Source organism: Ciconia boyciana, chromosome 7 (genome assembly GCF_034638445.1).
Source record: "Ciconia boyciana chromosome 7, ASM3463844v1, whole genome shotgun sequence".
In the NCBI taxonomy this organism is placed as follows: domain Eukaryota; kingdom Metazoa; phylum Chordata; class Aves; order Ciconiiformes; family Ciconiidae; genus Ciconia; species Ciconia boyciana.
Genome location: NC_132940.1, coordinates 5,769,810 through 5,787,887, shown reverse-complemented (window position 1 = coordinate 5,787,887; position 18,078 = coordinate 5,769,810). Strand labels below are relative to the sequence as shown.

At 49.3% G+C, this 18,078-nt stretch overlaps 1 protein-coding gene across 2 annotated transcripts in view; it reads right to left on the bottom strand.

Annotated features, from left to right (window-relative positions):
* Positions 1-710: 710 nt before the first annotated feature.
* Positions 711-18,078, bottom strand: part of PLPP3 (phospholipid phosphatase 3) — a 50,596-nt gene continuing 33,228 nt past the window's right edge. The window contains exons 5-6 of one of the 2 annotated variants that reach the window (XM_072867493.1): positions 11,677-11,853; positions 711-1,003 (exon numbers count right to left, since the gene is read on the bottom strand). In XM_072867493.1, the coding sequence (XP_072723594.1) occupies positions 971-1,003; positions 11,677-11,853 (210 nt within the window). In that variant the 3' untranslated portion in view covers positions 711-970. Of the gene's footprint in view, positions 1,004-6,348; positions 6,546-11,676; positions 11,854-18,078 lie in introns of those variants that run through there. The other variant, XM_072867492.1, reaches the window with a different exon arrangement.

Genomic DNA, 18,078 nt, shown 5'->3' with positions numbered 1-18,078 from the left:
AAGCAAGGCTTATATCAGTTGAAGTTATACTTGTGCTTACTTGACTTGAGGTAAACAGGACTAATCCTGCTTAAAACTGAACTAAGAATATCTACACAGTTTAATGAAATGGATTACAATTTTACCTCATATTAAACATTAACAACTTTTCTTGTTCAGACAAGCCCTGGGAGGCTGGAGCAATGTTATTCATTTGCCTTCAACATCACTAAAATGTCTTTGAAAATAAGCAAATTATGCACTTGTGCAGAAGGCAGGTCCCTTTGAAATGATGGTGCTCACGGGAGATCTGGCTCTCTTCCTCCTTTGGATAAAAAGAGGATTTTTTTCTTTTTTAGATTTCATTTTATTTATTTTATTTTATTTTTTAGATTTTATTTTATTTCTGAGTTCCTTATTAAAACAGCACAGTTCTTCCTGTTCCATTCATGATGTTTCTTCAGGGGAAAGATCAGCCCAGCATGAATTAAACACTCCTTTATTTAATTTATATCTCAGGCTGACCTCAGCCTAGCATGCACTCACACCACACACCTGGAAATGGAGATGTCAAAGTGCGGCTGGAGAGCCAAGCTTTTCACACCAGTTCCTGTACAAACTAAGTGATGGCTTTGTTTCATTTTATTCATTTTTCAGGTGGGAAAGAGAAGTCACATTCTTTCAAGTTTTGGTATAGTTTTAATCACTTCAAAGACTTCAGGAGCAGGCGGAATTCCCCTCAATTCCCATTTCTCCCGTCCATAGATGTGTGTGTACACATGTTTTGGTGTTTTGGTGTTTCTTTTTCTCAATTTTCTGCTGACACGTGGAAACACTAAAAGGTGTTTTTCTTAAATAATAGCCCATTGTTCCTGCTGGTTATGAACCCTTAGCATAAAGTGAGATCAAACCCTGTAGAGTTCATGCCTCTCAACCCTGCAGATGCTGATGCCTTTGCCACCAGCAGTGAATTAGCTGGCAGCCTCGCACTTCACGTGTCCCGAAACACAGCGCTGAGAGTCACCTGATGAGAGATTAAAGAAAAAAAAAAAAAAGCCAAGAAGGTTATTTTCTGGGTTAAAGACAAAAATTAAATGCTATGCGAGGCTGCACCACTATATATTAAAAGCAGTATTGCCTGCGAGCTACCGCCGCGGTGGCAGCTGGCAGCTCTCGAGCAGGGCAGGAACTCGCAGAACGAGACTTTCTAAGGAAACCGGGAGATTTTCCTGGTGACTTCGCTCCCTTCTAGCTACAGATAGGACGGGGCGGGGATGCATCACAACCAGTCCGATCACTGCTACCCAAACACATACATAGGTGTAGTCTGTGCCCCGAGGAAATTATAACTCAAGACAAGCTAACGCAGGCACTCCTGCACCGGCTGGTGCCAGTGGGGGTGGCATGCAAAGGTGATAATTGAAAGTTGTTGGGTTTTGGGGTTTGTTTGTGTGTTTTTTTCCCCCCCGCTGAGTCAACAGGAGGCTGTTTTCTACCTCCTGCTTCCTTCGGTGAAGGCAACAGCTTCTGTTCAACCTTGACGTAGCTTGGTAAGAGAAGCAGTTGGCCATCAGAGTTGTGCCAGGACCATCACCTGGAACCCAGGGAACAAGGGTAGGAAAGTCTGGAGGAGACGGGCAGTAGCTCATGTCTGTGGGCAGGTATATGGACCATGTTTACAGAAGCCAGGAGGCAAGTGATTCACTTCATTCATAAAATCTGAACCTCTGATCTGGTCTCCAGAGGTAAAGATAAACACAAGGTAGGAATCGCTTGCCTTTTGGGAGGAGACGGTGGATGAAGGCAGAGGGTGTGTCAAGAGAAAGGGGAGATGGGGGGGAGAAACGCAGCTGACACGGGGTGCTGGCTCCAGGGACGGCCATGCTGCACCCCAACCATGGACGTGGCCTTGACATCAGCCCTCCGGTGCTGCAGGACCTCAGCCCGAGATGTCCTCTGGCTCCATGGCTGAATACTAGTTGTATCTTTATAAAGAGCTGGATTAAAACTTCAGACACCCAAAACAAGGCAGGCTTGGAGCAAAACAGGTCTCTGCTTGCAGGACGAATCTCCTCCCTCCCCCTCCCTTGATTGAGAACTTCATATCCAAAAATCATTGAGCAGAAGTACAACAGCTTCAGCCTCTGAAGGCTGCCAAGCATTCTTGCTGAGTGAAGCTGTTTAGGTACACTGAAACACGGCCGAACCTGGCGCTTGCGTAAACCTTGCTTACCCTGGAACAAAAGACCTGCTCCCATGGCAGTCAGGTGCACGCATGAATCCCTGCCTGTGAAAACACGCTGAACCGGTCTCTGCGTAAAAAAAGACAGGTTTGACCAGAACGGCCCCTTGTGCAGAAAGGATCTGCCAGCCAGGCCTGAGCATCAAAGGCAGAGGGCTGCGCTGGGTGCTCCACAGCCTCCGATTAGCATCGGCGTGAGCAGAGCCCAGATTTTGCAGCACTAAAGGCCACAATCAGCATCCAGCCTTGGGCTCCAGCAACGCGCCTTGTTTGCATGAACGCATCTGAGTTTGTTCATCCATCTCCCTCGCCGGGATCGCTGCGGAGAGCTGCAGCGTGCGGAGCAGCATGCAAACCGCCAGCCCCAAAGTCTCCTGGCTGTTCAGCGTCCCTGCTGACACGCGTTTGCATGAAGGACCAAACATCACAGCAGTGCAAGGTGCAGGCTCCAGCTGCACGCACTCGTGCTGCTTGAGGACCGCCCGCAGAAGCGGTTGCCTTGGGATCCTAGCGCTCGTATGGGTTTGGGTTTGTTTTTTTTCAATTTCACCCATTTCTCTTTCACTTCCTTCCTGCCCTGCAGGAAGCGATGTTAAGAGATATGCCCCGTCACTGCGCTGACGGCTTGTGGTACCTACACCTCTCCTCCTTCGGCCAGCCCACCAAATGCTTCCACTTCTCTATGGACTTTCATTGAAATGCTCATTTGATATCAGTGCTCATTCCTCCTGTAGCACCTAAACATTTACTCTATGCTCTGCTAACCCGGAAAGGTCTCTGCAGACCTGCCACCATGTATCGCCTTCTCCCATCCATGCCTTCAGCAATTATCACTCCCCTTTAATTATTTCCCAAGCAGTTGGCAGGGGCGAGCCCCGGCAAAGCTGCAGCCCCATGGGCACAGGCTGCCGGGCAAAGCTGCCCTTATCCTCCCAACCCGAGGGCACGGATGGGACTGGGCAGCACCGGGGAGGCGGACAGGAAGCAGAGGAGGAAACGACGGCGCGAAAAAACCATTGCTCAGCCAGAAATAGGACGTGGCCCTGCTGATGCTCAGCCCCGCGCTGCAACGTTCAAGCCTGTTGGCTTCCACAAATTTATCCATGGCCTTTTCCCCCTCTCCTCCACCTGACCCACACATCCTGAGCGAGGTCCGGCGACTCGCCAGCCCCACAGCCACCGGCTCTGCCCCGGCTCTTATCGCTTCCCGTGCCGCTTCCCTTCCGACACTTCTCCAAGCCCTCCTCTTTCACCCAGACATCTGTATTCCTGTTTTCTTCCAAGTAGCTGGGGGTTAAGATGCAAGCAAACACTTTTCTCAGCCCAGCGCTTGCTGCACCGCAGCCAGCCCCGCACGTGAAGGGGTCCACAGGGTCGAGCTCCTGCCAGGCGCAGGCAGATGCAGGCAGGTGCAGGCAGCGGGGTTTCCTCCTCCCACCCGGGTTACTTAGACCCAGGCAGCATGTTTTGGAGATAAACTGGGGATTAACAGTCTGTCCTCACAGCCATTGCCCTGAAGCTAAAGTCTCGCCTCTACAACACACTCAACCCCCAAATGCTTTCAAATCACACGTGGCACCATGAAAACTCCCTTTGCGTTTAGGACAGGTGTGGGTTTACGAAGTTTTTCCATGCGTAATAAAATATTACTGCTAATTAGGATAATAATAGCAAATGCTAGCTGAGTTCTGCTTGCTTAATTTCCACCTGCTATTTATTTGCAGTTTGATGTGGTATTTACTTCCTGTCATGCATTCTTGCAAATTATTTCTGTGCCGCGTTATCTTGCCAATGCGGTTCACCCAAGGAGTGGCCGAAACGCAGCTCTGACCGTGTGTCACCGCCAAGAAGTTCATTTTCTTCTGTAGGAGGAGGAAAAAAATAGTAATAATTAAAAAAATCAAGGCTGCCTTGTAACTGTATGCTGCGCACATGTGCATATCTGAGCACATGTTGTTGTGGGCTTTTTTTTTTTTCTTCTTTTCCCCTTCCACCCACATCTTTGCAACCCAGCGAGCTGCAAGTTTTTTGTTCAGCTGCAAAGTGTCTGTTTTTCATGGAAAAGGCGTTGGTGCAGAGCGTAGTCGTGAGCCCTCCTAGGCAGGAGCTGTCCAGGACACCCGGCAGCTGGGCTGTGGCTCTTCAGACTCGATTTTATTTCAGTAATATTGCTTTAAAGCTTATAATATTGCTAAAGAAAAAGGGATGCCCTCAATAAAAAGGGATTTGCTCAAAGCCTGGGCATAGCCAAGAGCAGTTCAGTGCAATCCCATGAGTGTCCCCATCACACCCTCCGCAGCCGGGAGCTGGCGGGACCTTCTCGCACGCCCATCACAAGTGGCATCGGGTCCTTTTTATCCAGATGTCCTTGCGTATCATCAAATCCCAAAGGGTCACCCCCAGTCGTCCCGCTGGGCAAGGGCCCTATTTCTCTGGCAGGGGAGAAGGTCAACCCAAAGGCAGAACACAACTCGCACCGGGATGTTTAGTTGTGTTATGAGCTTTTATTTAAAAAGCACATTTATACAGCAATAATTTCGCAGATACAAACTTCAATTTTGTATTCTACAAAAGTCTTTGAATATTCTTCTCTTTACAAAATGGAACATTACAAAAATACAGACAATTTAATATGTTTTTTTTATACAAACGTCTCTAATTGTAGTTATTTTCATTAAAATATTACTACCACAGAACTACAATATTTTAGTCGACTATAAAAAAATTAATTCAATGCTTTTTTAAGCAGCAAAATGTAAATAACACAGGTCAGGACACAGTTTATAGTCATAGTGGATATATCTAAAATTGTTTCAGAAATAATATTTTACATAGTTAATTTTTAAGGTTTTATACATTATTTATATAATATTTATATATATAAAAAAATCATAGCTTGCTATAGTTGAAATGATAGGACGGATTCTGTAAGAAGGATGTGCAAATGGCCGTTCTGCATGCTTTGCGGGATCCCTTTGCAAATGCGTTCTGTGAAAGGGCTGCAAACCAAGAACCTGTGGTTTCCGGGCAAAAAAAAAAAATTAAAAAAAAAAAAAAATCACACTCGACAAAGGCACGACTGATTTACCACCGGTGTCACCGAGCGGAGCACAGGACCTGGTACCTGCCGTGGCGTGCACTGGGGTGCCCAAGGGAGGCGGGGGGGGATGCACAAACCGACTGACAGCCAGGCTGGGACGTGCCGCCCAGCAGCCCGTCCCGAAACTGCAGAATAAAAGTTTCCCCGGGACTCAGCCCCGAGGTCGTAGTGCGAACGCGTCTTCGGCAGAGCCGCCGCCACCCACTTGCAAACCGTCGGCTCCCATGGGCGCGCAGAAAATCTGCTGCCATTTTTTTGGGGGGGTGGGGGATGGCTGGGAAGCGGAGGATGCTCTTTTCGTGAAGGGCCATTTGTGGGTGCTGCGCACGCCTGGGGGCTCAGGCAGGACGAACCCTCGCCAGGGAGCGAGCGGAGAGGAAGAAATGTGGCTTCTCTGCACGGAGGATGGAGTTATTCAGCCTCACTGCGCGCCTCAGGACTGCTCGTTAAAGGCGTGTAGTGTGATCAGAGACCCTTCGGAGATCTTTGACTGGGCAAGCTTCTTCTAAACTAAGTCACAGTATGGAATAGAGGAGGCAAAAATAAACTAGTATCAAAAAGAGAAAAAAAGCAACTCGGACAAACCAATCCCAGATCTTGACTCAGTGCTGTTTCTCGTATATAGTGCTATACAATTTAATCGTGAGTTGGTTTTTTTTCTCGCAGGCATTGGAAATCTTCATAGTAAAAAACACTAAGATGGCCAGCTTTCCGAAAATCCCTTAGTGTTCATTAGGCTATGAACAATTTGGCGTTCACTACAACATGAACACTCAAACCAATTGCACATCCAGAACTCCGGCACCTCTCTTTGTTTGTTCGGCTTTTGTATTTTGTTTTTTTCTTTCTCACTGTCACTTTTGACTTAGTTGACCACCACCCCTTTCATCCAAATGTCGCAAGTTGAAAAGACCACAGAGTAAGACTTTACTGGTCGGGCAAGAAAGTCTCTCCCTACATTCTACTGTCTGATGAGATTTGAGAGCAGCAGGTAGTTGCTGTCAGCAGTCATTTTTTGAAAAAAAAAAAAAAAAAAAAAAAAAAAAAAAAAAAAAAAAATTAAAATAAAATACAACGCCCATCCGATTTCTCAAAGGTCTACACCATGTTGTGATGGTTATTCCGCTCAATGATGTCCACAGGTGAAAGGATCTCCTTCCGGATGGGCGGTGGAGGCAGGCAAGTCTTTGTCTTGGGCTTGAAGAGATCTGAGACGTAAAACACCTGTAAGAATAAGTGGAAAAGGCAAACTTAGCCACACTGGGTGACGCTCTGTACAAAAATTTGGTTTACAGAATATATATGTATCTTTAAGCTGCAAAAATAGCACTTTTTGTGCTATTGAACGCCTGCCCGTAACACCTATAGCTGTGAAACTCCAAGCGCCTGCTACCACCTTTCTGTACGATACAGAAGACGACTCAGACCTCACAAAACACAGCGTAAAAACATCACAGAACAATTTCATTTCTCACTGCGTAGCCACCGAGCGCGATACCCAAAGCTCTGCTCAACGGGTTGAAAAGCCAGGAAACAGATACACGGCCCACAGTCCAATAAAATAACAAAGGTCTCCAAAAGGGCTGGCCTGACTCATGGTGAGTGGTTTTAGGGATGGAGTCGGCGTGAAACAATTCATTCAGCCAGACATCAGGTAGGCAATTAAAAGCTTTCAAATCAAAGATGTATTAAATGTTATCAGCAATGAGTCAACGGTGAGCGATGCTCCCCTCATGCCCCACCAAGGCACCGGTACAGAGCCAGGGTCTGGTCCTGAAGCCAAAGCTCAAGGAGAAGAGGAGCTATTCCCAACTACTTCTTCCTAAATATCCCGTGAGGTAACCCCTCTCCCGGATGTGAAAAAGCCAGCGCTTGGCAATTTTGGGAGGTAGCAACACAATAAGAAACAAAGTGCTGGGAGGAAACTTCCACATCCTCCTTTGGCGGCCGCTGCACAAAGCTTATCGGTCCTCAGGGACCGGGGCACTTTCTCCGTTGCCAAAACTCAGCCCTGCGCCAGAAGGGAAAAGAGTCAGACAGCGTGGATCCTCTGGACGGGGCAAAAAGTGGCGAGGACTCATCATTTTGTTAGCTGGCACCAAAGCCCCAGACTTGGGTCTTGCCACCGACTGCCTCTGCCCGCCCAAGTTTGCCGGCTCATCTCGGACATCCGATAATTCAGCACCGGTAATTCAGACCGAGCTGTGGCTTTGCCGAGCTGAAGCCCCGGGAGGAGCAGCACACGGCTGTGGGAATTCGCAGCACGTTTGAGTGTTCTCCCGCAGTACTCGGATGCAACATTTAAGCAACAAGATAAATCAGGGGGAAAAAAGTAAGTCCAAGGTGCTCAAAGGAATAATATTAGATTAGCACGTCCAGGCTGGGTAACGCAGGGAGGGAGCAAAGGTTTTCCCCTCTGCACCTCCACATTTTCTAACTACCCAGAGCCCTATGCAGCAGGTCTAGTCGTCCTTGGAAACAACTTTTGCAAGTCTCTATCAGCACAGGCAGATAAGGAACCAAGCTGAACAGACAGTGAACCTGCTGCAAGTGGCAATTTACTCCTACAACTATAAGCGAGGATGCAGGAAGCTGAGCTGTTGTTGCTTGGCTTTTATTGCTTTGTGGAAAAGCAGGGAAGGAGCTGACATATAAACCAGCTCCTTTTTTGGTGTATGCGTTGGTGTCTGGCTGCCTAGTTTTATAACAGAGCTGATAAAGTTGTTTACGGGGCATCCAAGTGGCAGCATTTGTGCCTTTGGTTAAATAACAGGATCCAGCTGAACCCACCAAGGATCGCACGCTGGAGTCTGGCCTCTTGCTGCAGCATCGCAGTGTAAAAGCACGTTGAACTGCTCTGGCAATGGTTTTCTTTTGGGTCATTAATAACTATAAAACCCCCATTCAGCTGGCTCGGCACAGTTCTGATGCCATCTCGCTCACTTGCCCACCCCAGAGAGCTGGATTCAATCAAAAAGATGTCCAATTTCTGCCCCAAGATAGCCATGACAAATCAATTTATGGGAGGAGATTGCTGAGTGCAAGAAGCATATGGGGATTACATGGAGTCTGGTCCTTATTTCGGAGAGGAATGAGTTATGGTGGAGTGTCATCTTGGGTATTTTAGCTTTTACCGTGCTGCTCGCTGCTTTTCAGGGTTTAATTCAGAGACTGGGGGTAAGAGGTTTCATTTCTCTTTAAACTGTATTTCACATTAACATGGCTGGAGGTTATATAAACACTTATAGGAATCATGAAACGTGATCTTTGGGGGTTAAAACAGTGTGTTAAATCCTCCTAATGCTTGAACTGTTTAACACAAAAAACGACTAATAAACGTGCAAAGTTTTTCACTTGGATTAGCTCCATTTCCTGTAGAAGGTGCTCTCCACCCATAAAGAAAACTTGACGGCAGAAGACTGAGCACGTATTATACAAAGTAAGCCAATATCTTATATTGCCACTTAACAATTCCTATTCCTTTTCATTACATTGAAGAAATCTTTAATCACGTACAGAGAGGTTAAAACAACTCACCTAAGCTAACCAGAGCAACACAAGGAGCATGTCCTTCCGATGTCTCCCCTTTTCTCTCTCCATCAGATGAGACATAAACTACACGGCACATAGCAGGCTGCCTACAACACGCATAAAAGCTATTTCCATTTAAGAAATCCTCATCGTATTTCACTCTGGATCCGAGTCTGAATGTTTCATCAGCTGGAAGCGCTTGACACTAATGTCTTCTGCTTGTTATTTCAGGCACTGAAGGACAAACGTGTCTGCTGCAGCGCAACCTGGATTTAAGCTCTGGCAGCCCTCGGAGAAGAAACCCACAATTGGTTTCTACTGAAAATTACAGCCTGGTAACGATGGTATTTTAACAGCCCTTGACTATCATCAGAGTGGACTCTTGAAGGCTTTGCTGAGGGTGTCTGGGAGCACCCATGGTGGGTTGGAGGTGATGAGTCTCCAGGTCCCTCCCTCTGCTTCAGAGCATCCCGTGCACGAGAGCTGGATCCCAGAGCTGGGCAAGGACCCCCAGGATATACCAGTAATTGCTCTGCTGTACCAGTAATTTTAGCAAAAAGCTGCTAAACTCTACATTTAATGCAAACTCCAGGGAGTCTCAGGGTGGCTCTTGCCCTTGTCCCTTGCTGCCACCTCCCAAAAGGGAAGAAATTCTGCCGGCCCTTCCTGGGCAATGGCTCACGCCAGCAAAGCCGGGTTTGGGAGAACAAGAACATATCGCTGGTTCTTCACAAGCTGATGAAACGGGACAAAGGTTGGGTTTAAACCCTTGTCTGAGCTCAGCTGCTGCCTGGGATGTCCCCAGCCATCAAGCCATGCCTGCCAAGGGTGTGGAGCCAACTGTCCGCTCCACGAGCCGGCTGGGAAGAGCAGCGCAGGTTGCCCTGGGCTCGCAGGCAAACCCGAGCCTGCCTGTGAAACTCCAGGCAGCTGCTTCCTATGTCGGTTTACCTCGACACAGGAAAACCAGGCCAGCACCGCCGCAGCCTCCCCTTCCCAGCACAGCTTCCAGCTGCCGGAGGGCTGGGAGGGGACGGCCAGCCCTGCCGCTCATCCCGGCCAGGAAGCATCCGGACGCCCGTCCCGAGCATCCGGAGAGCTATTGTCTTTCTGAAACCGCTGCTGGGATCCAGGGATGGATCGCCTGGTCCCTGCTCCCCCTGTATATTGCTGTTATCCCACCTCTTAAGCAGAAAGGCACACGGAGAGGTAAATACCCCCTTGTAAAACCACCTGGCAATGTGCACTTGGTGTCCCAACAAACCCACGCGATACAAATTCAGGCACCTGGACTGAGACAAGCTGTTTCAGTGCTCCCCACGTGGCCCAGGGCCTCTTCTCCCCAGGGCTACCAGCATTGCCATGGCGGTGCTACAGCTGGTGCTACAGCTGTGACCGCTGGGGTAGGAAAAGATTACCAGGATTTGGAGAAACACCCTGGCGATATTGGAATGAAGGACACGGGACCTGTAACGCCGTTGCTGCAAGCAGGTGTGAGGGCAGCAGCACGCATCTGTGCGCACACACACACTTCTCTGGTTTCCCCCTCTGAATTTGCCAGCCCCACACGGGACGTTGGCATCAGGCAACGGCAAAACCCAACAGCTACTGCTCAGAGAGTTAATAATACTTCATCAAAACTTCCCGACAATGACATTTTTGTCTTGGCTTTGGAATATGATCAACGAGTGGAAAGTACATAAATAACGTATTTTCTCTCCTTGCAAAATATAACATTAGTGAACTTAATTCCTTGCCTCCAGGGCTGCTTTACTTTTAGATCAGTTTAAAAAAAAAAAAAAACAACAAAAACCCACCAAACAAGTCAGTGGTAAGCTGTTAAAATCTTGCTTTCGGGAGTTCATACAGACACAGGAACAACCATAACCCCAGCCCCTTTGTTTCTATGCGAGGCAGCCACCCGACCCGGTGCCCCCCACCCTGCCTGCTTTAAGCATCTACATGTGTCACTTCGAGTTACAGGGCTGCACAATCAGGTCACTCTTTGGGAAGCAAATTGTATGAGAACGAGCCCGGCAGCCCAAGACAAGCGGGCACAGCTTTTGTTCGCCGTTTTCTCACGAGCCCTTTCGCTACGTTAAAAACCCACCACCAAACGAGGCACCCTGCCTCCCCTCGCTGGGCAGACACCAGCTCCCACTCCCAGGGGACGGCTTTTGGCTGGATTGTGCAGGGACGAGCCACAATCCCAACCACCCTGGACTCCCCACTTGGGTCCTGGTGGAAAGCCTTGCAAACGAGCCAGTGCTCATTACCGAGAGCAGCTGGAGAGGCGAATGCTGCTGGCCGAGAGGGAAATACTCCCTTGTCTGAACGCCTTTTCAGCGCCCCGAGCTGCCTGGGCGAAGGGGCTCTTTGCCCAAGAGCTCAAGGTTGATGGGGAAAAACCCTAAATGTTGCATTTTTTTTCTCAATATGCAGTTGGTTTGGTGGGGGAGAAGAGGAATTGCTTCACCCCTCCAGCACAGCAGCGGCGTTTGCTCATGGGGACAGAAAAGAGCCGGCGGGTGCACCCTCCTTTGCGGGGTGCCCATCAGAGCACCCATCACTGGGCTGGTAGGGTGCTCCGCTCTTGAGCCGTGCTCCACCCGCAAACGCGGTTTAGACGTGCTGTCACACGTGTGACACGTGGGGATGACACCAGACCGAGCCCCCAGAGCACGCTGCCTCCTGCCACGTCCCCAGCTCTAACGGGGGGGTTACACGGGCTCACGGCCGCGTGGGCTGCGGAGGTGCCCGCTATTCCCCCGGGACCCCCACCAGCAGCCCCGCCGCCGTTCCTCGCACGGTTTGCCGTACTCACCACGCAGTAAGCCACCAGGGCTCCCTGTGCAAAGCCCGCCAGCACGTCGGTGGGGTGATGCTTGTGGTCCGACACACGGGACAGGCCAGTGTAAAACGCCATCATGATGAGGGTGAACTGTAGGAGGGGACGGAGCAGGCGGGCTCCCTTCCACGTGAATCTGGCCTGCAGATAAAACTGTGGGGAAGAGAGGAAAACAAAAAGGTTGCGTTAATTTGAGGGCAGCAAAGGAGAAGCTGTGCCCAAAACGTGCACGCGTGGCAGGACCTGCTCTGTGGGGCTGGCTGTGGGGCACCCGCACCCCCGTGGCTCGAGGAGGGGGGAGTTGTCAAAGAAGAAGGATGCTCTTTGCAAACGTGTGGCCTCCATCATGCAGAGGGGAGCAGAGCTGGAGGGATTTTAACCTATGGAGGGGACGTGGGCAGAGGCAGATGGGTACAGCCCTCCCGCGGTGAGCCAGGGTCAGGAGCTTGGGACCACCCGCATCCTGGCTCGTGCCTCAGGTCTGCTTCAGCCTCCAAGTCCATCAAGATCACACACAACAACCGGGAAATTCCTCCTCACCGCTATTTAGTGCCTAACAGAAGCAAGGTCCCAAATTTGGGTCACGCAGGACCCACAGCATCTCTCAGAGGAAAAACAGGAATCAACGCAGCATGCCCCACCTCCAGAGCCAGCCCCAAGGATTACCAGACACCGCCGCAACCGCTGACGATGTGGATGCAAAATACAATCCTCTAACGTTGCCATCGCGTTTCCCAGCCCGAGCCCCAGTGTTTGCAGGGGTGTAAGCGAGCGGCCGCCCTGTCGCACGGCATGGGAAGTCGCTCTTAGCCAGCGAGGGAAAAAGCAAGGTCCTGGCTTGACCCGAAAAGATGAAGCTGACGTGACGTCAAATGGACATTGTCCCCTCCCGTGACTATCTTGGGCCTGTTTCCGTTTCGGCCGGCGGGCACGGCTGGTTCCTGTGGGAACCGGGAAGCTGGGCGGGAAGAGAAGACAGGAAAACGGCAACCCGCTGCCCGCAGATGAGCGGGGCCGGGCACAGCACCGGGAGGAAGGCTGCGGGAAGGGAGGGACGCCGCAGCAACCTTCGGGCTTGCAGAGAGAGGCATCCGATGGCTTGAAGAGTGTAAAAGAGCCTGGAAAATGCTGCTCGGCTCCTGCAGCTCGGACCCGCTGCCCGTGGGCTCAGCCACAGTAGGTATTTTCTGCCTGTACCTAAATGCAGCACTGGAAGTCAGACCCAGCATGCTTTGTAGGACTCTGCAACATCAGAGGGCTGGAAAGGGGTTTAATACCCATTTACGATGCCTTTTACACACCCAGAGCAGTTTACACTGCCTTGATATAAAAGGGAGTAAAGCTCTTGCTGGGTTCCCTGAAACCACAAATAATTTAATGACACCATTTACCTATAAAAGCAGAATTAATCGGAAAGCTGATAAGGGGGAAGCATCGTTTTGGCCAATTTAGTATGTTTGGCTGTTGCATAAACATTGTATTTACCCCTTTTTGGAAAGAATACATGCTGGGCTCTTTAGAGGAAATGAAACATCATGTCATTTGAATGGAGCAGATGCTCCAAATTATCCAAATTGTAAGCCAATTAACATGGAAGAGAGCAGTACCAAAGCAGCTCGGCGCTGGCTAACGCACATTATGATTCTGGGCAATATATCTGCAAACCAGCCCGAGTCATGGGGGGAACGGAGCCACGTCACCACGGCGCACACCCCACACCCCACACCATGCAAACTTGTGCACACGATGCTACAGGATGAGTTGCAGCTCTCTAGATCCCCACAGCAAACAAACCCACGCTGATGTAGCCCAGCGAATGGACCACTGGGCTGGTTCTCTAGCTTGTGATGGTAATTTCTATAGTTGGGAGAATGATGAGTCAACAATCACCGTACCATGCATGTTCTGCCCAGAAAGATCTAAAAAAAAAATAACAAAAAACCCCACCACCAATGAGGAGGTGCTTTCTCTTCAGGTAAAATGCAGCCACTGCTGAGCTGGAAAGCTGGAGCCGTAAAATAGCACAACCCCATCCGGCACGGTCATTTGCAGTGATTTAACAGCAGGCACTTCATCCTGCAAACAAATATCTACGCGGTTCATTAGCAGAGAACTGCTTTTTTGGTTTGCAATGCTTAGGCTGGCTGCATTTTCATTGCCTTGATATTTGTGCACCCAATGATCTGCCACTGAGAATAAACTGTGCAGGCAGAATACTCCTGGGAAGTATCCAGGGAAGGTGGTGATAGAGAGAGCTGGGGGCCCTGATATCTTTAAATACAACTTCTCAGTGTAGAGACAATGTCCCTTGAAAAAACAGCATTTGTGGAGAGTAGCATTTTTAAAGCACACAAAAGATATAAAAATATGCGTTATTGCGATGGTTTAGGCTCAGGATTATTTTCATGTCCAAGGGTCTCAGCTCAGCCCAGGTGACAGTGCAAAACTCAGGTTCCAGTATGTTGTTGCAGAGCAAAATTACCTCCAAGTATTATATCTCATAAACTATTACCCTTAGTTCTACCAGGAAGACTTGAAACCTAACATCTTAGTTTACTCTTGAGGCTCTGTCATGTCAAACTCCTTAAGAAAGAAATTTGCTGCTGGATAATCTGACATTTGTCCCTTTTGCACAGCCTTGACAACCCCTCAAACCATTCCATCCCACAAGCTTGGACTAAATAGGTGAGGAAGCAAAGTATCAATTAAAAATTAGGAACATGAAGCTAACCCTGAGTTTGAACACACAATAAAACAGACATTTTTGGGGCTGAAGCGATTAAAAAATAAATGCTTGTATACTGACTCGCTCCTTCCAAAGCACAGCTCTGAACTGGGTGCCTAATCTACGCACCTGAGCCCTGGAAAAGGTGTGCAAAGGCAGCGTGGCACCACATGGGATGTGCTGGGTGCCACCCAAGTCCCCAGCACCAACTCACACCCACACCTGCAGATCACGGAGGAGTAAAATCCACCCGAATAGGTGCAACCTCAGACACCGCACTATCAGCGTGAGGATCTCGACTGAGCTCCTTCTACTAACGTCTCGGGAAAATTGCTCTTTAGTTCTCCCTTCATAAAGAGAAAAAAAAAGGAAAAAAAGAGGATAACAGCACTTTTCATATTCCACAGGCATATTATGAGCACGCAGTACGTCGAAAACTGTGCTCAAACACCAGGGTGCTGAGGATCCCCTAAGTACTTTAGAGGCAAGCCTCGGGGTGCTCCAAACTTTGCTTCTGCCCACAGTGTGAAAAAAAAACAAACCCTAGTTAGTAAGAGAAGGTCAAAAAGCAAAAGGCAGGCTTGGGGGCTGAAAGGATCAGAATTTCCCTAAAACAGGAATTAGTGCTATTACTAAGAAATGGGAAGTTCCTGGCAATTTACCTGAAAACCTGCTTTTGAAGGTTTTTTTTGAAACCTGGGAGCAAATCAGAAGTGCCACCTGCTAAGGACTGCCAGATTTGGATGGGAACGTGGGGCTGGATGGAGCCCTTCCTGGGAGGGGATGGAGGAGTAAGACCACAGCCGGGGTTATTTCCACCACAGACCATCACAGGGCAGCAAATTTAGGAGGAGCATCAATAGGAGCAAGTGCGGATGGAATGAAATAGGATCACACAGAGCAGGAGTTATTTGGAGCTCCCATCCACTGTCTCCTGGCAGAGGCTGAGTTACCACAAAGCAGATGGCTTGAAGGACGTCACATCGCTCTTCTTCTGCCAGGGGACTTCCACAGTGTTGGTGGGGACAGCCCGTGGCCACACACAACCCCTGAGCAAACCCATTGAGGAGAAGCTGGCAGGGAGCATGGGCTAAAAGCATGAGCTCCAGCCTCCTGGGGCTTTCTGCCATCCAGAAATCCTGTCCCGTTCACACTCTCCCCGCTGCAAGGCTGAACTCCATCAACCACGTCCCTTAGTCACAGCTAAGGTTTCCTTCTGGGAAATGGTTGCTCTCATTTCTGATTGTCTGACCTGAAGTCACCTCCATTTCCAGCCCCATCTGCAAACAGAGCGGTACCCAAAAAGCGGCATGGGGCCAAAACTCCTCAAACCCAAAGTCACCCCGGCGTAATGCACTGCCCTGGCTGGGCAAAGCCAGCTGCAGGAAGGGGAACTGCAGAATTCAGCTTTTAGCACCAAGATGGCCAGGGGACAAGGACAGGAGAAGGGCAAAGAGCTCCCAGCACCAAAGGGATGCATCGTTCGCCTCTTCCCTGCCTTTGCTGGGGTTACAGCATCCTCCCACCCCGTCGGGAACATCCCCATCAGTTCAGCAATGCAGTTCACACCTCAGCCCTGGCCTCTGATGTAATTCCAGTTTATTTGCTTACTTAGGTCACCGCTAAACTTGACTCCAGGTCCACAACCACCACAGAGTTTCCTTCGCACGGGCACGTCGTGGCTCAGCAGCACAAGGGCACTGGGACCTTCTCCATCCTTCAGCAAGAAACCCCAGTGCAAAGCTTCACACTCACCCAGATACATAAAACCAGCGACATCTCTAATTTTTCATATAAACGAGTAGAACACAGTAAACCCCATTCTGAACTGAAGTCTTCAACCTCATGCACCAACACAAAACCAGCAACATCTCTAATTTTTCATATAAACGAGTAGACCACACTAAAACCCATTCTGATCTGAAGTCTTCAACCTCATCCACCAACGCACATTAAATACACAAGCTGCCCTGTTTTACTCCCCTTTTATCCAGAATCAGCCAACATTGCTGAGGAATAATAATTTAGCTTTTCTGATATTTAGTTTTTCTGCATCCTCTGCGTGGTTTCAGGCAACTTTGTGCCGTAAAAAAAAAATAAAAATGATCAGCACTATGGTCTCCCGTGCTTGAGGGGAGCGGAAAGCCCCCATCGCTCTCTGCAAAGACTCCCCACGTCCAGCGAAACAAAACCGAGGCGTGGGCCAGGTCCAGAGGGCTGCGTGGAATAGGCTGTTACATACCTCCTCTTTCCTCAGCCTGCTATAAATACATATTACGGGCTCGCTCAGCCAAGGAGTAACAAAGCAAGGAAAATTAAGACAAAGAGGATTACCCAAGTGTAATTTCCCCTTCTAAATTTTTTATACAAAAGCCTGATGTTAATTGGGTATTCTTGGTGACAAGAAGGCTGCGAGAAACTTAGCCATGAAGTCTTGGTGTTTAGAACTAAATCCCAGGGGATTTTACTGTGTTGCAAGTGCCTTTCCCTGGGACTTTTCCCCCAGGGATAGGGGCCTGGCATCTATCTGCGTTTTCCTACCGGGAGCCTGTGGCCAAACCACTTCTCCCTGATGGATACCGCAGGGCACTGCTGCTGTGCCGGGTGATGGGGAAGCCTTGGTCGCCCATCTGCTGGCCACCAAACACCCGGGCAAATCCATCCCCACGGCGCAGGCGAAGCCCTGTGGGATGTGTGGGAATCGGGGTATCTTTTAATAGACTAACTAAAGGTTTCTGGCACCCGTCTCCATCAGGTGAGGCAAACTTGAAAACATTGTAATTCAGAACGGGGTCTAAGAGTGAAGCCAGGGAACGCCAGGAAAGACGGGAAGTGACTTATCCTTGAAATATGAAGTATTGTTCAATAGGGAATGCGCTCAGGACACGGCTGATCAGCCAAGCCTCTGCAGCACACGCTCAGCCCCACAAATACCCCAACTCTGCAAAGGCTCCTGGCAAAGCCCCGGTAGCCAAAGCGCCGGCAGCAACCTCCTGCCGCACAGCCCTCGCTTCCTGGGAACTGGACAACAACTGGTTTGTTTCGATTGAGATGATTCCCTGATGAAATCCTTCAAACCCACCTCCATGGTAGATGCCGTGTTTCTAACCAGGCTTCCAAAAACCCACTCGACCGCCGAGCCGGGCGAGACAGCGGGGTTTATTTTGCATTCTGGGTTATTGTAACCTCATTTTTTTGTTTGTTGTTTTAATTATTTTGGGGTATTATCAGCCTCTCCAACATGACAGATCTTCTGCCGCCCTTTTTCTATGAGGTTTCTCGTTCAGGCTCCGGCAGTGGCTAGGGAGCCGGAGTGATGGAGAGCAGAGTGCTGTGAGACAAGTTAGAATCATAGAATCATTTAGGTTGGAAAAGACCCTTAAGATCATCATTTCTCACCTCCGATATGCACCGTGTCACACTGTCTTGTCTCAAGTTGCCTTCTTCTCCCTTCAATTTATGACCGAACACTTGGTGTATTTTTTCCCCTGACCTTTTAAGGCACAAGGCAACTGAACAGCTGGTCAGATGGAGCCTGCTACCAGCCTTGTCCCAGTTTTGGGACAAGGAAAAAAAATAGAATAAAATAATTCTTAAGGGATTGGGCATCAAAACTCCTCCGTGGAGAGGGCTAAGTGGAGCAGCCAGGGAGA